Source organism: Nothobranchius furzeri, chromosome 14, assembly GCF_043380555.1.
Source record: "Nothobranchius furzeri strain GRZ-AD chromosome 14, NfurGRZ-RIMD1, whole genome shotgun sequence".
NCBI classification, from domain to species: Eukaryota; Metazoa; Chordata; class Actinopteri; order Cyprinodontiformes; family Nothobranchiidae; genus Nothobranchius; species Nothobranchius furzeri.
This window is the reverse complement of record NC_091754.1, coordinates 40038517-40059323: the sequence shown is the minus strand read 5'-3', so window position 1 is coordinate 40059323 and position 20807 is coordinate 40038517. Positions and strand designations below refer to the sequence as shown.

The 20807-nt window shown below is 44.1% G+C and overlaps 1 protein-coding gene across 8 annotated transcripts in view; it reads right to left on the bottom strand.

The window, feature by feature from the left end:
* LOC107396551 (zinc finger protein 609) overlaps window positions 1-20807 on the bottom strand; it is a 37329-nt gene that overhangs the window by 5920 nt on the left and 10602 nt on the right. For all 8 annotated transcript variants that reach the window (XR_011516217.1, XR_011516215.1, XR_011516214.1 and 5 more), the window contains exons 5-7: window positions 12758-12845; window positions 5071-7144; window positions 120-477 (exon numbers count right to left, since the gene is read on the bottom strand). Coding sequence is in view for 4 of the 8 variants with exons in the window: in XM_054747219.2 (XP_054603194.1) it covers window positions 120-477; window positions 5071-7144; window positions 12758-12845 (2520 nt within the window). In the remaining 4 variants the exon portion in view is untranslated. The remainder of the gene's footprint in view (window positions 1-119; window positions 478-5070; window positions 7145-12757; window positions 12846-20807) is intronic.

Below are 20807 nucleotides of genomic sequence, written 5' to 3'. Positions count from 1 at the left end.
ACTGTCAACACAAACAAGACTAAAAACTCTGTTTTCTATCACTGCTGGTTGGAAATCTCAGAACAGATTCCTGTTGGCTAATCCCTGCAGCTCAGGTCAGCTCTACATCTTCATCTCACCTGGGTAGTTCTGCATCATGACTGAGGGCATCCCTCGGTACCCAGGATGGCTGGGCTCGAAGCCCTGGCTGTAGGCATAAGCTCCCTGCATATAGGGCATGTAACCCTGGTGCTGGGCCAAGGCAGGGGGGAACTGCATGTGGGGGATGCGTGTCTCCTTTCCGACATCCTGGTGCTCCTCCAGGGGCTGCTGCCCTTTGGGCTCCTCTTTCTGAAGGCCCTCCTTTGGTCGTGGCCTCTCCTCCTTCTCTTTCCTGTCTCGCTTCCTTTCATTTTTCCACCGGTCGTCCTCCTGAGGTCTCGGGGGTTCTGAGTATTTGCTGGGGTAGACGTAAGGCCACAAGTGTGAGTTTGTTTCCTATAGAGAAGAAAAAGACTGCTTTATTCTTTTCACACTTGTTGACCTGCTGCTGAGGACGATCTGTTCTTCTACCTGGTGGGTCACACAGGTTGAGTTTAGTTCTGTAACCCCGGCTTTCCACTGCCTGTGAAAAAAGTCGTGTAACGTGTGTTGTTCTACCTGCAAGCTCGTTCCCAACAGGGAGCAATTCTGATGTGAAACAAGAGTGAAAGCGTTCTTCAAAGCTGAATTGCACACATGATTTCAATCCAACTGAAATTTCAATTCAAGTTTATTTATAAAGCGCCAAATCACGACAAGAGTCGTCTCAAGGCACTTCACATAATAAACATTCCAATCCAGGTCAGTTCATTAAGCCAATCAGTAAAAAGTTTCCTATATGAGGAACCCAGCAGGTTGCATCGAGTCACTGACTAGTGTCAGAGTCTTTACAGCAATCCTCTTACTAAGCAAGCATGCAGTGACAGTGGAGAGGAAAACTCCCTTTTAACAGGAAGAAACCTCCAGAGAATCCTGGCTCAGTATAAGCAGCCATCCTCCACGACTCACTGGGGATCGAGGAGGCAGAGCACACGCACGCACGCACGCACACACACACACACACACACACACACACACACACACACACACACACACACACACACACACACACACACACACACCACGTAGTGTTTCTATGGTTACATTGTGATTTCTTAGTAAATATTCTATTAGGTGAGAGATAAACTTTATTGTATTTATCCTAGTGGATCTATAATTAAACGGGTAAACTAGTAGTAGCACATCCAACGTCAAGGATTTGAATTTCAGACGTTCACACAAAATAATAAACAAGAAGAAAGACAGCTGCGTGCATAAAAAGATGTGAGTTAATTTCTATTCTGTTTACATTGGTGACAAAATTTCACAAGAAATGGCGTGACCTTAATTGTGTAATATTGTGAAAGGCTAACAAATGTATTTGTCCACAGCCATGTCAGAGATCAAATAGACAGTCGGATGTCCAGCAGCTTTCCTCTGCTAGGAATGTTGTGTTCTTCCCTGTACCAAAAAATTAAACAATTCTGTGGTTAACCATTCCTAGCAGCACCATCCAGAAGATACCCATAATACATTCCTCCTCCTGACTCCCTTATCTGAGCTGCAACTCCAAGATCCATGAAGACGAAACTTTTACTCCTTATAACATGATTTCATTCAATCCACGGGTTTACAATCATATTCTGTGTTTTCTACAATGAATGTTAAGTGATTTAATGATCAATTAATTATGAGTTACATTCACATAATATCAGTATTTTAACAAATGAATGTTTAACAGATTTACTCCATATATTACGTGAAAAAAGCTTTCTAAGCATCACAGACAGGGGAGTGCTTGAGGGTCTTGATAAACGCCTATTTACATTTCTCAGATCTGGTTGGTCAAAGTTTATAAATATCCATTTCATTAAAAGTGTAATCACTTCCTATTCAAGCCAGTTCTGCCAGAGCTCTGAGTTCAGCAAAAGCTTGCAGCTCATGCTAAATGAGCATCTGTGAAGAATCAAACCAGATTTTTCAGTGGAATAATTTAATTTTTTCCTTTTTGAATCAACAATTATTTGCTCAATCCACCACCCACTCATCAGTCATGAAACTGTCAGCCAGAAGCCACCTGGGAAGTATCTTTTGAACAGTCGGGCGTATGCTGAGGGAGCCTACAATCTTAAGATACATCAGAAGCCCACCCACTCACTCGATTACTCTGAGAGACGGCTTCGCCTGCAGACCGGATCTCCAGGAGCGTCCATGATCCAGGGTGCGTAGACTGACTAAACAATGGCATCAGAGTGGTTGATATAAATTTGATAACTTGTTAAATTAGATCCAACAAACAGCCAAATTTATTTTAGAAACCCAAACATCACACCTTTCTGAGTCACTAAGAAAACTCTTAAACAGACCTGGGGTCTCATTTATCAAACACGGCATAGAATCCATACTAAAACCGTACTTAAGCTCAGCAAAAAAAAATGTACTCACGCCAAGTAGGTTTGTGATCTATCAAACATGGAGTACGCACAGCTGCACACAATCTCCGCTTCATAAATCAGAGACTAACGAGAATGTTTCTCAGCTGCTTTTTAGTCACATCCCGCCCTCACCACGCCCACTAACTGCCATAAATAGTCAATGCAAAGTGCCTTGTGGATCTCATGCATTTACATAAGCCGGCTGTTGCAGCGCTCCGCCAATGACATGGCGACCGTAGATCAAGGCAGATCAAGGAAGCGCAATTTCACAAGCAGAAATTGAGGTACTTGTGGGTGAGGTGGAGAAATGAAAGGAAGTGCTTTTGCAAAACAAATAAGAGAAAATCCACGGAGTGGCACAGCGTTGCTGAAGCCGTCAATGCTGAGTTCTTCAGAGAGATCTGTGGCGGATATAAAAAAATGGTCCAATCAGGATTCGATCCCCAGACTCCCAGGCAAAAGTCAGGTGCTAACCAGTCAGCCAAACGCAAATCTCCCTTGTCCAAGTAGGCAGGGTGCATGATCAATCAGGTCACAGTGACAGGACACACACTGTCACAAACGCATGACATTTTGTCTCTCTCTGGCCCCCTACTGATATTCTGCATTCTGTGCTTCAGGCTGTGTGTGTGCGCATGAGTGTGTGTGTGTGTGTGTGTGTGTGTGTGTGTGTGTGTGTGTGTGTGTGTGTGTGTGTGTGTGTGTGTGTGTGTGCGTGTGGGGGTCTTGTTCCGTGTGAAAACAAAGCGGTACAAGTGATAATGCTGCAGGATTTCATAATGTTATCCTTCTCAGCAGCAGCACTGCAGGTGCTCTCCATGTCCAACATGTGCGTAAGCCAGGTCCTTAGTCAACTTAAAGTTGCGTACATTTTTCTGCCAAGTTTTCTTTCATAAATCCCAAAGTTTGCATGGAAAGTTGCTTACGCAGTTTTCCGACCCCGTTTTGTGTGTAAGCAAGCTTGATAAATGAGGCCCCTGGTCATGTTTCATCAGAGTTCATTCATTGTCTCATTTGATTTCACTGTGAATCACCATTCATAATCATTTGCCTTTCATCATCATTAATATAGTAATAAATAGATTTTTTATAAACTATATTTTTTGTCTCTGTGTCAAATGTATTAAAAGTAACCACCTACAAATAGTTGCAATTGTGAAGGTTTCTGGATTGTTACGGTGCTTTTGTTTTTGACTTCCTTCGATCTAAACAGCAGAGTTTGACGTGTTTTGGACGTGTAGTGCATCAAAAATAGACTCGAAACATAATGATAGCAAGCCCTCGCTTCTGGGGCATGTCCAAAACGTATCACTTTGCTGCCGGCAGAAAGGAACTCATCCACTATAATGGTGGCTAATTGCTGCGTGGTACGTTTGGCGACACTCTCATGTGCAGTGGAAAGGAGGGGTAAGTCCAGTTGGATGCTAGCTTAAGCTGAGCGTACACTGTGCGACTTTTTCACTTTTTTGAGCCGATTTTCCACTCGTGCGAGAATCCACGAGATCGGGGCGAGTTTTGCGCGGAGCGTCGTGTAGTGTACAGGGGGTTACGAAAGGCAATTAACATCACGAGACCAGCTACCGATCAGCAGTCGTGAGCTCGCACAAACTTCTGGCGTGTTTAATATTTTGATCATCCCTCGTGAGGGTATCGCACTGTTGAAGCGGCGCTGCGAGCAGCTGCGACCAAAAAAGTACCAGAACCGCTCACGGCGCATGCGCAATCCTGCATCAACACCTCTCGCCCGCTATTTCCCTAATAACACACGTCCGTTTTTGTTTCTATACGTTTTTTTACTCACAAAGATCGTAAAGAAAGCGTGTTTGTCGTGTTCATGTTAAATTAAACTGATCACAAAACACAGATTTACTTTCTTTATTTCGTTTTCCTCATCCAACCCCCATCAATACCTGTGTGTCCTCCTGCAGCACTCCCGAAGGACAACAGGCAAAACAAGACAAAAAAGTCTGACGTGTTGTGTAAAAACTGCTATTTTTAGCATATTTTTAGGGCCGACGTGTTGCTACCAGACGTACAGTGTGAGCAGTCAGATCGCATCCGAGAACTGGGTCGTACAGTGTGAGCACACGACTCGTGAGATCTGCTCTGCGAGGAAGTCGTACAGTTTGAGCTGAAGCTGAGTGCTACGAGTGAAAAAGTCGCACAGTGTACGCCCGGCTTAAGACGTTCTGATCTTGACACAACAATGTGGACTGAATTCCCTGAATTCAGCTTCCTGTGTGCTACAGCAACTATGAACAGTCAGGAAAAGTAATTTTTCTAAGCTTAACTCACCAGAAGTTCATCTCAAAGGTAGAAAAGCTGAAAACAAAGATAAACTGGCTAAAGATGACACAGCAAAGCCTCATGAGTGGAGAAAAAGCAACGTTCATCATATTTAGGCATAAGGCCAGCTAGGATAAAACTGGAAATGGTTATAGAAACTTTCAACTCTCATTTCTACTTTTGGGTTCAATAGTTCAGAAGTTCTGTGAAACCTGAAGAATGTGCATCTTATAAACATCTGCAGCCAAAACCAAACAGGTGATGAACAGCAAGACAACAAAGTACTCACCTGTCTGTACCACGTGGCAGGATCTGCACCCACTGGCCTGCCCAACTCCATCCCCGGCTTGGTCTCCCCTATCCCATGGTGACCTGCTTCGCTGGGTTTGATCTTCACACCATCAGCCTGTCCTGCTGGGACTTTAGGATCTTCTCCCTTAACCACACTGACACACTTGACCTGTTCTGATGCAGCAATGGTGTCTTTAGGCTTAGCTGCGTTGACCTTTGCACCCTGGTCTGCAGGGCTTGGTGCGCTGGCTAGGGTAGGAGGTACCAAGGCCTTCTGCTTCCACTCATCTTTACTAGACGTCTGCCGATCTTTGCCCTCAGCCTTCCTGTCAGCTTGCTGCTGCCTCTCCTCATATTGCTGACGGTAGGCGGGGTTAGAGGCCAGCAGGTGAGTTGGATCTGGGTACGAGTAAGGGGAAGCAAAGTACTGGTTGTAATAAAGAGACTGGGAGTACATGCTGGAACGCTGTTGGATGACTGAAGCCTGTTGAGGCCCCGTTTCTGCCACCCTTTCCTCTTGAGGTTCCACCTTCCGTTTGTTATTCTCTCCAACCTCTTGCTCTTCTTCCTTCGTCACCTTCACTTGGTCACCTTCAATGTGAGGTGGTGCTGCAGGGGCTTCTCCTTGACTGGGGTTTAGGTAGCTCGGAGAGCAGGAGTAGTCATAGTTTGGGTAGTAAGGTGAATCCTTAGACTGCAGGAAGAACAAGGCTTTCTTGGAGCCATCACAAGGTCCCTCGTCCAGTTCAGTTTTGACTTTCACCACCTCTGCCTTCCCTTCACCATCCTCTCCCACATCAGAGATGTCCGAGTAGGCTGGACTGCTGGTCTTGGACAGGATATCAGCTCCATTCTCATTTTGATGGGAGGGGGGCACATCTATCCTGCTAGCCACACCAATGGATGGGCTGGGTGCATTGTCAGAGAAGCTGTAGACCTTGTCAGCTTCAGCTTTGATGCTAGCTAAGCGGTTCTGCTGAGCTTCCACACAGCCATTATGTAAAGTGTCCAATGTTTCAGAGTATGGACTTTTCCCCTCCTCTGACCTCACAGCCCTTCCTAGTGCCTTTGGACTATCACCTTCCTTCCATCCATCCCTCTTCTTTTTGTCTTTCTTTTTCATGTCCTTAGCAGCAGCAGGACTGGAGTTTGGGTCAGTGAGAGGGGGAGGGTTAGGTTGGCTGTTGGGTAGGGGTTGCACCACTGAGCCTGTAGCAGGAGAAAACTCTTGGCAGGAATACAAAGAAGGGGCTTCAGGAATAGGAAGAGGTAAAGGAGGGATCAGCTTTACACCTTTATGTGTTGGTTTATCAGGTTTGCTGTTGGTGGACATCTTCCTGTCTTTCCTGTTCTCTAGTTCATCACTGCTGGTCTCATCAGTTAAACACCCCACCTCCTCACCACCATCGGTTACCTCAGGTTCTGCCTCCCCCACCACCTTCTTTACTTTTAAACCATGCTTTCCTGCCGAGGGAGCATCAGGGCCTCGTTCTTTGGGAGAAACAACTGCACCATTGCTGGTCGTTGGGTCAGGATGGAGAACAGCTTCTTCCCCAAATTCACTGTCCACGTCCTGGTCCAATCGGATGCCATGGTCACTGTGAGCGTGAACCTGGTGATATTTTAGTCCATTGATGTGTTTGTATTTCTTATTGCATTTAGGATGGGGGCAGTCAATGAGTGTAGGGGAGGGACAGGTCCGCTCAGAATGTGGGAGAAGCAGAGTGTCCGTTTTAACTCCAAGGAGAGGCGTCCCAATACCAGTGGAGTTGGTTCTAATACGTTTAGATGCTTTCAAGTCCTCAGAGCTGGAGGTAGGTTCTATATCCGATACAGGTTTGGTCTTCCTTTTGGCAGAGGATGGGTTGGCCTTAGCATCTTCTGAACAGCTGACTGTGTGGCTCCCTCGTCTCCCTTTGCTGCTCGCAACAGCACCACGTGTCTTGCTGCTGCTTTTACAGTCAGATGAGTTGCTGTTATCGTTCAAAAGTGCGTTGCTTCCAGGACGCGTCCGCTTCCCCCGACCACGTCCGTTTCGCACATCCACATCACTAGTGGGAGACTCGCAGAACCTGAAAGTACACAATGTTACAAAGAATATCTGAAAAAATGTAGTTAAAATGTTTAATCCATTCATAATAGACACAAATACAGTCACATGATGCAGTAAATTTTATTTCACATGGCAATGAAAATAACTTTCCTTCACACTTTATTCAGTTGAAAAACTGACAAAACTAAATTGCAGGTGAACAGGCTAGAGCTGAGGAAAATAATCAAATAATCGATGCATGTGGACATGACCGATTCTGCCTCGTAGAGGAGTACACCATAATCAATTATAGTGGAATGTATTTTTGTTTAACAGCGGCACCAGCGCAGCATCCAAATCTGTCCTCCACATTTACCAAGTGGTTCCGCCTTAATGTGGTACTGCAGGGCTGAGCGCTAAGAGTTGTAACCTGAGACCGAACCGGAACCGAATTAGCCCGATCGGTTCTGTTGGATTTGGGCCGTGAATTATGTTAATTGAGCGTTGAGCAGGTTGTCATCCGACACGCTCCGCTCACTCCCACAGCAACTGAGACAGAGAGAAAGAGAGAAAGAGAGAAAGAGAGAAAGAGAGAGAGAGAGAGAGAGAGAGAGAGAGAGAGAGAGAGAGAGAGAGAGAGAGAGAGAGAGAGAGAGAGAGACAGAGAGAGACAGAGAGAGAGACAGAGAGACAGACAGAGAGACAGAGAGAGAGAGATCCGGTCTCGGGGAGCGGGCGGGGTCAGCGACGGCGGCTGCAGCGTGATCGTCTGTCTCTTTTATTTAGGGACACGGAGAAGTTAAAAGGAGAGAGAAATAGAAGACAGAAGTTCTGGTTCCACTTTATTATTTTGTTTCATGAAGATAAATTGATGTTAAATTCAGCTTAAAGACAAACTGGGAGGAAGCTTTGGTTCATTTTAAGTTACAGGAGGTTTTGTCTCCTATCTGCTCCTCCAGAGACAGCATGAGGGTTACATGGTGAGGGTCACACAGGACAGGTTAGTGGAAAGGTTTGTAGTTAGCTGGTTAGTGAAGGAGATCCATCAGCTGGGTAATTTAATCCTAATCCAGCCCACAGCCTTCTGCTGGTGTTATTATCAGAAAGAATAAAACACACATCTTAAATATTATTGGAAGTGTAGAATTAGTTTTATGTTTTATTATTTTCTGCATCAAACAGAACTTGATTCATTCTCCAACATTTCAGAAATGAACCACTGGGTTCAAATGAAATTAAGTCAAACATTTCATTTGGTGTTATTTCTGACACCCTTCAACTGCGGCATAAGTATTTGACTCTAGAGCTGCTCAGAGACATTAAACACTCATATATGAACCCATTATGTATTGTATTATTACATTATGTGTCCTGTAGGTTTTCAGTACTTTTTTAGATTTTGTGAGTTTTTGCAAAGCGTGTTTTTCTCAGCCTGAGGCGTGGTGTTTAATGAGGAAACAGATGTTTTACTTTGTTAAATCTTCTTAAACGTTTAAAATGTTTTGTCCTAACCCGTTGTGAATGGAGAGCTTTTGAGGGATGGCAGGTTGTGTCAATTACGTTTTTGATTTAAAAAAATAAAAAGCAATTATCTGACACCATCTATTTATCGATGAAAACAAATCAATATGAAATAATCGTGATGCATCGTGATATCGAATTGAATTGAATCGTTGACCCAATAATCGTAATCGAATCGAATCGGGAGACAAGTGAAGATTCGCACCTCTATCCATGACTCAGTAAAGCCTCATTTATACTTCTTCGTCTGCTCCACAAGGGAGACACATGCACGCATGGACAGAGACATTTTGCTCTCGAACTTCTCAGTCTCCAGGGGAGTGTTGCAAAGCAATTTCCTGCCAGGACAACAGTGTGTAACGCTGTTCTGTGGTATCCGGTCCAAGTTAGTGCATTAACTATAGTGTTTACATTGTGTTTTTTGTATTTAAAAGACTTTTTAACACGGACAGAATTTGTTCCTAATTCTCCTCCACCTCTTCATGCGCTCACCACCTCTAAACCTACGTTTCCCATCATTTGCATTTCCACTCCTTCAGTCACAGGTGAATAAAACATTCATATTTTTAGAGTTTTTCCACAAGATATTCTTCAAGCTGCTCCGTGTCTGCCACTAAATATCTTCGGCTCTCTTTATGTTTATGAGGGCGCACTGGTGTTGCTGTCAATAACAGCAGCGTCCTGACCAATCACAGGCTTGCGTTCTTCGTCTCATTGGACGGATGTTTAGAAAAGAGAGCTCGACTCTGCCCGTCCTTGCGAGCCTGCTGGAGAGCCCTTGCAAGGATGGATAATGGCGTTGCGTGCGTGCGTCCATCCATCCCAACGCAGACAGAGAAGTATAAATTAGGCTCAACCCTTACATGTCTTCTTGTATAGATTAATTCCTGAGGTTCAGAATCAGAAGGTTTTGTTGCCATATGTGTAAGAAATCACAACATTAGGAAATTGCTGCGGTACTTTGAGATAAGAAAATACAGAAAGAAAGAACATAATAATAATAATAATAATAATAATACATTTTACTTGTAAGTGCCGTTCAGTCCCTCAAGGTTGCTAAACAACATAATTAAAAGCAGTACACAAATCGTACAAGCAGTGCAAAATCAAACGGCCAACAATAAAATCTAAGATAAAAAATAGCATCAATAATAAACAATGCTGAGAAATCAGAATTCAGCACTGACGATCGCATACAAAGATACAATCACCTAGAGTACGCCATAAACCTGCCTAAATAAGTGGGTTTTGAGAAGAAGTGAAGTACAGAGGTGGCTGAGCGAACCAAGGATGGGAGTTTATTCCAAAGCCAGGAGGTTAGTGAGCCGAAGGACCGAAGACCCGTGACAAGCAAACCCACAGGGCCCCCCGACGAACACGGTTTAACGCCTTCTCCAAATCCACTAAACACATATAGATTGGTTGGGCAAACTCCCACTCACCCTCCAGGACCCCCCTGAGGGTATGGAGCTGGTTCAGTGTTCCACGACCAGGACGAAAATCACATTGCTTCTCCTGAATTCGAGGTTCGACAATTCGATGGACCCTCCTCTCCAGAACCCCTGAATAGACCTTACCAGGACCTTGCTCAGGAGTGTGATCCCCCTTTTAATTAGGGGGACCCCCATCCCGCTCTGCCAGTCCAGTGAAACTGCCCCAGATGTCCACAGGATGTTCCAGTCAGCCAACACAGCCCTACAACATCCAGAGCCTTAAGGAACTCCGGGTGGACCTTATCCACCCCCAGGAGCCTTGCCACTGAGGAGCTTTTTGACCATCTTGGTGACATTAGCACCAGAGATTGGAGAGCCCAACTCCAAGTCCCCGAACTCTGCTTCCTCACTGAAAGATGTGCCATCGAGATTGAGGAGGTCTTCAAAGTAATCTGCCCACAATGTCCCAAGTAGAGGTCAACAGCACATCGCCCCACTATAAATAGTGTTGGTAGCGCACTGCCGCGTGAGTGTTAAAGTCCCCCTGCAAACCGAGGGTGTCACCAGAAGCAGCACTCTCCAGTACCCCCTCCAACGTCTCCAAAAAAAAAAGGGCAGTCTGAACTGGAGTTTGGTGCATAAAAACAAACCACAGTCAGGATCCGTTCCCCCACATGTAGGCGGAAGGAGGCTACCCTCTCATTTACTGGGGAAACCCCAACGTACAGGCACCAAGATGGGGGGCAACAAGTATGCATAGTTCTACTCTGAGCCTCTCCGTGGGAGCAACTCCAGAGTGGTTGAGTGTCCAACTCCTCTCAAGGAAACTGGTTCCGGAGCCAGAGCAATGCGTTGAGTTGAGTCCGACTACAACTAGTCGAAACCTCTCAACATCACACACCAACTCAGGCTCCTGCCCCACCAAGAAGAAAGAATATAATCAGGATAAAATAATAAAATAACAGTGGCAATAATTTGAGAAATGGCTGCTATATACAAGACAGTGTGGGTACTGATCAGAGCAGAACAGTTCAAGTGCAAACACAACACAGGGTCATGTGACTGGAGTGGTCAGCCCTATGATTGTCATTCATGAGTCCAGCAGCAGAGGGGAAGAATCTGTTCTTGTGGTGAGAGGTTTTGGTCCGAATCCTAGCCTCCGGCCAGATGGCAGAGAGTCAAAGAGACTGTGTCCAGGGTGAAATGGGTCAGCTGTTATCCGACCTGCACGCCTGAATGTCAATGGCTGTTTGGGAGGGAGTGGGGATGCTTCGATCCGATGATCGGAAATCGGGCCCAATCACGTGATTTTTAAAGGATTGGGGATGAAAAGATTGGATTTCACCTTTTAAAACAACAAACACGACTTTTAAATTCATCCTGAGACAGATTTTCAAGAGGAATAACAATGGCTTAGTTTCAATTTCAATAAGTTCCTCTACATCAATATTATTTGTTTCTTGTACAAAAACAACACCTTAACGTCACACAATTTATGGCAGGCAGGGACGCCAAGATGCAGCTGTTAGCAAGCAGGCTAATGCAAAGCTAACGTGTCTCCCCAGGAGAGCTGAAATGTCTTCAGCTTGGTGGTATTTAAAACCAGGCAGTGAAGGCAGAGCTACAGCAACTTGTAATGTGTGCATACTAAGCATTCAACATGCTGGAAAGGACACAACCGCATGATTCGCTGCCTTTAGACTTATGTCACATTCAGATTTAACCTTCGGCCATCAAAGTGAATCACCAGTCCCCATTAATTCCCAGTTTGCCACCAACAGTCCCAGTTCACAGCGAAATCAATGCGGAGCAAGCAGGCAGAGAAAGATACACTAATGAACAAAGAGAAATTGCAAACAGACTACAAAATGCCAGGGTTGCTAATTCTCCTGCTGCACCAGAGGTGTGTGTTAGCTACAGATATTAAGCAGGGAAAAGTTAGCCTGCCTGCCTGGTGTCATGGGAACTTGCATTATTAAATGCAGCTGCATATTGAGGGAGTTAATAACTTGAAATAAGAGCAACGCTGCTACTTTGGAATACATGCATAATGTAAACATGTTTTCTTATTCCTAAACAAATGAAAGTGAAAGACAACTTGGATGTGTTTTCTTCTTATTTTAATGCTTTCCTGAAAAGTATGGGATAGGGAATCAGTATCGGCAGATACTCAAAATCAAATGACTCGGAATCTGATCGGGAGCAAAAACTGTGATCGGAACATCCCTAGGTGGTAGAATCATCTCCCGTCGAAGACGTACTTTCAAAGTTCACTAGTGACAGGATTCATGGTAATGTCACAATAGGTCACTGAACCGGTCTTCCAAGGCTTCTGAGGAACATTCTGTGGACCAAGCGAAGTGGAACTATGATGGTTTGTCCTATTACACATCGGGTAGTAGTGTCATAATCTGGGGCTGACACTTTACCTCAGGACTTAAGCCGACATGTGAAACGCATCAGCTTTTGTAATTTGGCGGAGCTCTTATCAAATAAACAAGATGGTGTCAGCAGCCTCATGGTGTTTCTTATTCTGAGTGTGAATCAGAACCGGGTGACTTTCGGTCAAACTCTGAAAACAGCATTTTCTCAGTAAAAGTGAAGTCTCTGAACATGTCCCTGTTCAGGCCAAGGGAGTGGAAATATGGATGCAGGTTAAATTTCCTAGCAGTTGAAACTTAAATGACTGTTTTCTTTACCTCGGCGGGGCCCAGTCATGTCTGGTGCAGTCCAGAAGGGTTCCAACATATGTCTTATTCCTCCATGTGACATTGACAATAAGCATTCCTGCAGAAAGGAACAATGAGTGTTAATCTTTAGAATGAATGTTTCCCAGAAAATTTTTATTTTTTAAATAATTGACATGACTGATTTTGGTTTTTAAATAAAAAAAAGAGACAGTTCTCTTAAATATACTTGTGATGTTATCTGATGGAAGCAGCTTCAAGGAATTTTACATATACCAGGGCTGTCACAATAATAAAAACCGAGGTCAAACTTTTTCCAGTATTCATTATACATTTGAAGTTTTATAAAATAATACCATGCACAATCATGTGCATCATCATGTGAGTGAGTTGGATGTTTTGGAATAAAACAGAATGGACTTTTTTAATTCCACAGTGAGGAGACTCACTTGCTACAGCAGCATAAACTTAAGCCTAATTTATACTTCTCCGTCAGCTCCGCGAGCAAGCCCCCATAATCCTGGTATGAAACTGAAGCCAACACGAAAGTGAAATAAATTGCAGTTCCACCCTCATCCACTAGGGGCTGGTGTCAGAAGCGAGCAAATCCTCATTGACTCCCATGTTAAAAATACCAATTTCACAGCAGAAATAAACAATTTTAAACAAGACTAACTCTAACTCTAAGTGATGAATGGATCTGGTGTGAATGAGACGTGAGATGAATGGTGTATGTGTGAGTGATGTTGTAATCAGAACTCTCGTATCCGGAGAAGCAAGTCTGAATGATGTTGTGATGTTTTGCTTTTAGCCATGATCGGAGTTTCATAAACACATTCGACCCCATATTGTCGCTCCACACATACGCTTAAGATGTGACCTCCGTACAGATCCAGACTGCCAGGTCCTCGAACCCCCCTTTCGGTACCGGAGCCGATGAAACAGCATCAGCAGTACGACAGACTAGTCTTTGGATTGTCTCCGGGTAAAAAGCGACAGTTGGTTGACAGCGTCAGATGGACCCCCCTTGGGGTCAGTGAGTTCAGCTTTTATTCTGAAAGGAACCGTTGCTTGGTTGGTAAAATGCAACAGATTTTATCCAGCTTGTTGGTTCTTTGCTTAAAAGGAAGTCCAGGTGGCTGGTCCGATACTTCTCTTAGCATGTGGTGAACTGCAGAGAACTCCAGTAAACTGTTGAGAACTGACCTAAGATGGCGTGGGACTGGTTTTATTAATCTGGATGTTTTGATTTCTGGTCGAATCAACGTTGGCAGATTTATAAACACCACAGAGACTATGCCAGGTTTCAGAAAGGAAGGTTCTGATTGGATGAGTAAAAGCAATGTGTCGTGTGTTTACCTTACGTGACATCAGCATGTCTAGTGCAGCTAGATTAAAGTCATATTACTTATTTAAGCATACTAATCATAACATTGTTATTTCACAGATTGGTCAACATCATATTACTGACTAACACTTTGTTTGATTAGCTTTATTAAAAATAAGAGTTTTTTGATTTATTAAAAAGACAGTCCTTTTTCGTCATTCTTCTCTTGGGCTGGAACGGAAGCAGTTTAGAAGCAAATGCATGACCTTGAGGCAGTCTCATGCAGATTAGTACTGTGTCAGAGGCATCTGTGGAGAGAGGGTAAATAACCTTCGGTGGAATAGCACCTTCATCACGTTACACAGCCCCACCCTCAGCTCCACTCCTCTTCCTTTTTTGGAATTGTCTGGGCTTGACGGAACCTGTGACACGGTCAAAAGGGCGGTGGTGGCCACCTCCCATTTTGGCTTAAAAACTTATTATTGGAGCCTATGGACACGCGATGTCCAGTATATAAGTTGATGTCCGCAAGGGAGAGAGGCACATGCATTGACAGACATTTTGCTTTCAGACTTCTCCATCAGCTGGGGATTGTTGCAAAACCATTCCCCGGCAGGACAACAGAGGGTGTAGTGTTATTTTGAGATATCCCGCCACCATTAGTCACGTTTCCGGTCAACGATTATGTATCTACTATTGTGTTAACATTGTTTTAATGTATTTTAGAGACTTTTTTTTAACATGGACACATTTGTTCCTCATTCCCCTCCACCTCTTCATACGATCGGCTCCTCTAAACCCACGTTTCTCATCTATTCTGCCCATACAAACTGAGAATAGCTTCTGAGGCTAAATTCAATGGTGATCCAGGAATGTAAACAAAATAATAAAGTAACAACACAAACACAAACATTTCAACACAAAGTCAAAACATACAACAGAAGCTGTTGTCAGCTGGAACCTATACTGGTTCTGGTCGTGGTGGAGGCCTAGTTATCATTTTTAGAGACCATCTTCCATGTAGCTCCACAACCTCTGGTCGCTTTGCTTCTTTTGAATTGCAGCCGATTAAAGTCAGCCGTAAGGACACGTTCTACTGTGCTGTAGGGGTTGTATGAACTAGTCGACTTCATGGTTCTGTAGTGACTTTTTATGCCTGTCATCGACTAGTCGCTGTCATGTGATAGTGACAAGATGCAGTCCTCGGAAAAGACAGCAGGTGACGAGCCCCTGCGCGTCTGGATCGAGGCAGAGGCGACGCGCTGTGCCAGAGCGTCGGTATTGACACCCGCCGTAAAACGGACATTTAACCAAATTGTGACCTTTTCCCTCTTGCAATTTAACCTTCCCCTCACCCCCATCCTAACCTTAACCAGCTTGCGCATGCAAACCTCTGATCGTTGACGCGCTCCAGACATCTGCGTCCCGAGCACGGCCACAGTAACATTATCAAATCTGGTGTCACCACTCAAAAACAAATGTAATGCGATCGTTCATGTCGGCTCATTTCCTTTTATGTTTTCTGTCTTTTTTTTTTGCCTGATGCGCCCCGCTGCTGTGGAGCGGGGCATATCATCTGTTTTGTCCTCGGTGACGCACTGCGGCTGGCGAGCAGCTCGCACTCCGCTGTTTTTGCGGTCGGTGGATCTTTTAGAACTGCAGTTCAAAGGTAACTCATAAGGTGAATATATATGAACCCAGGTAGCAGTTTTTCTTTAGAGTTGAGAGGAGATGCAGGAAGATAATAAACAGACAGGACAGAAAAATAATCAAATAAAAACAAATTCGTTTTTGTACCTGGTGGTTGCAACAAACAGACACCATTGAAGGTAATCAGAAGTGAGGAACAGAAAATAAAATAATTATTTTAATGTTTAGAGCAGCAGGAACTCTGAGAGGCTGCAGGCGCATCAGTGAGTTTGCGGCCGCTGCGCAGGGGGAGGGGGGAGAGGGCTGAAGCAGAAACTAACGTTGTTAAAAGAAATGTGTTTAACTTTGAAAATGTGGGCGCAATTTTAATTGTCAAAAACTCCAGTGAAACAACCCCCCCACGCCACCCCTCCCCCTCGCTGCCGCTTCAGGTGTATGACGTCATCAACGACTAGTCAAAGTCGACTCGATTTTCATTACTTGACTGTCGACTTTAAAAAAAATTAAGTCATGCAACCCCTACTGTGCTGTGGTCTATCGTCCACCTGGTCCAAACAGTTCTTTCCTTGAGGAGTTTAGTGACTTTCTACCCTCCACTGTGAAGCTGTCCAGACTGGTGATTGGTTTTTTAAATCCACGTTGACGATCCCTCAGACAACTTTGTCATGACTTTCTCCAGCCTGATGGAATCCTTCAGCTTTACCCAGCATGTTTCTGGCCCCACACACACACACCAGGGGGCACACTCTAGACCTTGTTTTTACCCAGTCAGGTTTTTGTAGAGCTCATTTCACTGAAACAGCTCTCCTTAGGGTCTCTAATGAACTTCTGACTCACAGTAAGACAGGGGACTCCTCTGTTCTGGTCCTACTGGACCTGACTACAGCCTTTGACAATGTTGACCATCACCTGCTATTGGAGAGGCTGAGAGACTGGGTAGACCTATCAGGATCTGCTCAGGAGTGGTTCTTTTATCTGTCGAAGCATTCTTTCTCTGTGGCCATCTCCAAGTTTAGGTCCCCCATCACATCTCTCACCCATGGTGTTCCACAAGGTTCTGCGCTGGGGCCCCTACTCTTCTTCCTCTATCTGCTGCTTCTTCAGGACATCCTGAGCTCCTTTAAATGAATCTCCTACCATCTTTATGTAGATGACATCCAACTGTACATCTTTCAAAGGAGAAGAGATTCCTGTGTTAATGTATTTAGTTACTCTATTTTGTAAATAGTAGTTGGGTTTTGATAGCAATATGTATTCATTTTAAGTAACTCAAACATAATGGACTGATTAGTATATACTTGTTAGTAGGGCTGCAATAACGAATCGATAAATTAGATGAAAATCGATTACTAAAAGCGTTGGCAACGAATTGCGTCATCGATTCGTTGTGTCGCACAACTCTTCCAAAAGCGCCCCCCCTTCCCGCCCACCGTTGCACGCAGACAGATCAGCGCGAGGGAGAGCCGGCAGTTGTTTGGAAGAGGAACATGGCAGAAGCAGCGAGAGTCAAAAAAGTAAAAGCTTTTTAAGTTTGGGAGCATTTTCAGTTAAATCAGGCGAAGACATGCGTTACCTGCAACGTTTAGGTCAGACTTGGCATGGCACGGGATGATGCAGCGTCTTAAACGCAAGCATGTCGGGATCATCAGCGAGGAAGGAGAGAACTCTGTGTCCGGGTAAATTAAAAACTTTTCAAAAGTGATTCATCCAAGTCCCGGATTATTACACAGGCTAGACATGCCCTAAGCTCGTAAAAAAAGAGTCTAAAGTCGTGAGCGCGACGCTTATTAGATGAGCGGGGGGACTCGCGCTGCTGCGAACCGGTTCCAAGGCCGGATTAACTGGGCAATTGCCCAGGGCCCACGAACTCTAAAGGGCCCAGGGCACAAGCAAATTACTGTATCTATAATTTCCCGCTTTATGAGGACTATGGTGACCGTACGTTCCGTTTTCCCCGGACATGTCCACTTTTCACTCTCTGTCCGGCGCGTCCGGACTGCGGGTTCTTGTATTGATGAATATGTCCGGCTTTTCATCCAGGAGCAGGGATCGAATTATGGGGGAGCTGTATATCCTACACATCCAGGTGAACCGGAAAAAGTTTTCTATATTATATAATTTTTGGACTCTTTTGAGCAGAGAGCGGCACAGCGCATTGTTGCGCAGCGATCCAGGCAGCTGCTTCCAGCGCACGGTCCATTCTCAAAGTGGCGCAACCAAAAAACTATAATTAGCACACGATCGTTCATGTCTGCACATGTTCTCTATTTTCTGTCTTATTTGTGCCTGCAGCGCTCTGCTACTGCGGAGCTCATCACCTGTGCTGCGGTGATTTCACCTCACGCAGCATCGAAAACGCGCTCTGAGCTTTGTGGTCAGGAGACCCCTTTGATCTGTTTAAAAGTAACTGATGAGGTGAAAAGTAAGAATCCAGGCAGCAGTTTTTCTGGAGAATTAAGAGGAGATGCAGGAAGATGAGAGACAGACAGGACAGGAAAATAGTTAAATAAAAACAAGAAAACAAAACACAAGAAAACAAAACAAAGTGTTGAAAAGTAAAATGTACATAGATTTATCTCCACTACACGTTTTTACCTGTATAAAACAATAAGTTACACACATGTAGTATTTATAAATTTGATACTATTCAGGTCACCTTCAACACTCAGTCACACACCCAGGGCCGTTTCAAGACATTTTGGGGGCCAAGGCAAAATGCCCCCCCCATAACTGGGCTCCCCAGAAGCCTCTGTGTAATTCATACCCACTCCAGTAGTGTTAGTTATACAGTGTTTATAAAAGCCCCTCAGGCATTACTGACATGTTCTAATATTATCAGATGAAAAACTAAATTATCAGACATGCTGTCTCATCTGCTTCTTTTCTAAACTTGCAGAAAGTAACAAAACCATTTGAAAGCCACTATTTGTGGAGTCTCTGAAAGTTTCCATGGAGTGTGTGACAACTTATTTTTTCAGTCATTTTTGGAAATAGTGATAAATTTTGATTAATTCACAGCCTATGTTTAATTACATTTAAAAATTAGTTGTTTGACATCCCCAGTTATAATAAATGTCTACAGATGAGATCAAACAAAACAGATGAGAATTGCCCTTAAGCTGTTTAATTGGACCAAGCATTTTAGGTCACAGATAGATGTAGCTTAAGGTCTCTGTCTATACACCTTATAAGACAATTTAGGTGATGGCATGTTGTTTTTCTGCTATTGAACTGTTCAATAAAGTGAAGGAAGGAGAGAAATAACGTTTCCCTAGCAGTTTTTAAAAATTTCCCCATGTAATCTGATTAATCGATTAATCGTGTCGAGACCCCATCCGATTCATCGATTATCCAAATAATCGTTTGTTGCAGCCCTACTTGTTAGGGGTAGCTAATTTATGTTCGTTGTTAATTGATGTCTCCCCACCCTAGTGTGTAGGCAGTGGTCTGATCAGCCACTATTTAAGTTGATCCTGTTGTGTCTGTAGAGAGGTTTTCTTGTACATGTCTGTTGTCAGGTCCTGAGTTTGGGTTCCTTTGTTACTATGTCCATTGTTATATCATTTCAAGTACTGGTTGGAACCCTCTTTTGAGAAAAGAAAAAAAAAGTAATAAATTAAGACGTCAAGAAAATCATCAGTGCTCTCCTGGCTGGTTTATGCAAGTCCCTGACAAAGCCCCATGAGATGTCAAAGCTGTTACACAAACAATTAGACTACTAAAACCTGGATGGCTGGGAACTTTCTACAGCTGAATGACGATGAGACTGAGATCCTCATCTGTGCCCCAGACAAGCTGGTTTCTAAAGTCATAGACTGTCTTGGTCAGCTTGCTTCTCACACCGAACCCTTTGTCAGGAATCTTGGTGTAACCTTTGACCGAGCTCTCACCCTGGATTCTCATGTCAATTCCCTTGTTCGCTCTTGCTTTTTCCATCTCAGGAACATTGCAAAGCTGAGTCCTATTCTGTTCCGCTCTGAATTTGAGACAATTATCCACACCTTCATCTCCTCACGCTTACTACTGAAGTGTGCTTTCGCTTGTCTGAGCAGAACCTCCCTGAACCGTCTACAGGTGGTTCAGAATGTCTGTGCTCGGCTTCTGACCAAGTCCTCCAAACACACCCACATCACCCCGCTTCTCCTCCAGCTTCACTGGCTGCCAGTCAACTTCAGGGTTCATTTCAAGATCCTGGTTCTGGTCTATAGGGCCTTACATGGACAAGCTCCATCATGCATTGGTGATCTTCTTAGTCCCTACACCCCCAGCAGGTCCCTGAGGTCCAGTGACCAAAGCCTACTGGTTGTGCAGCACCAGGCTAAAGACCAAAGGTGACAGATCATCTGCTGCTGTGGCCCCTAGACTCTGGACCTCTCTTCTCCTGAGCCTGAGATCAGTGGACTCAGTGGTCTCCTTTAAAAAGCAGCTGAAAACTCACCTGTACTAGCTGGCTTTTGTATGACCTTCATCACCACCCTTTAATTATTCTCATCTTTCTACTTATTCCACCTTTCCCGTGATCCACTGATTTCCCTTTCGTCATTTTCTCTCTCCCTTTCCTTACATTTGAATCACAATTTTTTTCTCAGTTTAAACATATTTCTGATCTTTTTTTTTAAATCTTTTTAATAACTTTTTTTGTTTTTGTGAAGCGCCTCATGATTTTTATCTTGAGAGGCGCTTCAGAAAAGATTGTTTTCCACTTTCTATACTAAAATGGAAGATATGCCAATGAAGATTGGGCGACATGTAAAATATTTCCAACCATTAAACCGCCAGTCCAACAAGTGACGACTGGCAATATATTACTACAGGTTACTATTAGACGTTTTGTGGCCAGCAAACACAATAGTTCTTACTTAGTTTACAGAAGCAGACCACAGGAGGTCCTCGTGTGAGATGTCATTGTTTTCTGAATTGAATTGGCTATTTTATGCGTCAAACAATAATATACTGCACCATAACTGGTTTGACCTACGCACAAGAATAGGCAGGGGCACTTTTGACCCATCAGCAAACAGTCCCCTCAGAGAAGACTGGACCTGTTTGATCAGATAAGATGTTAATCAAAAGTCTGAAGCTAAG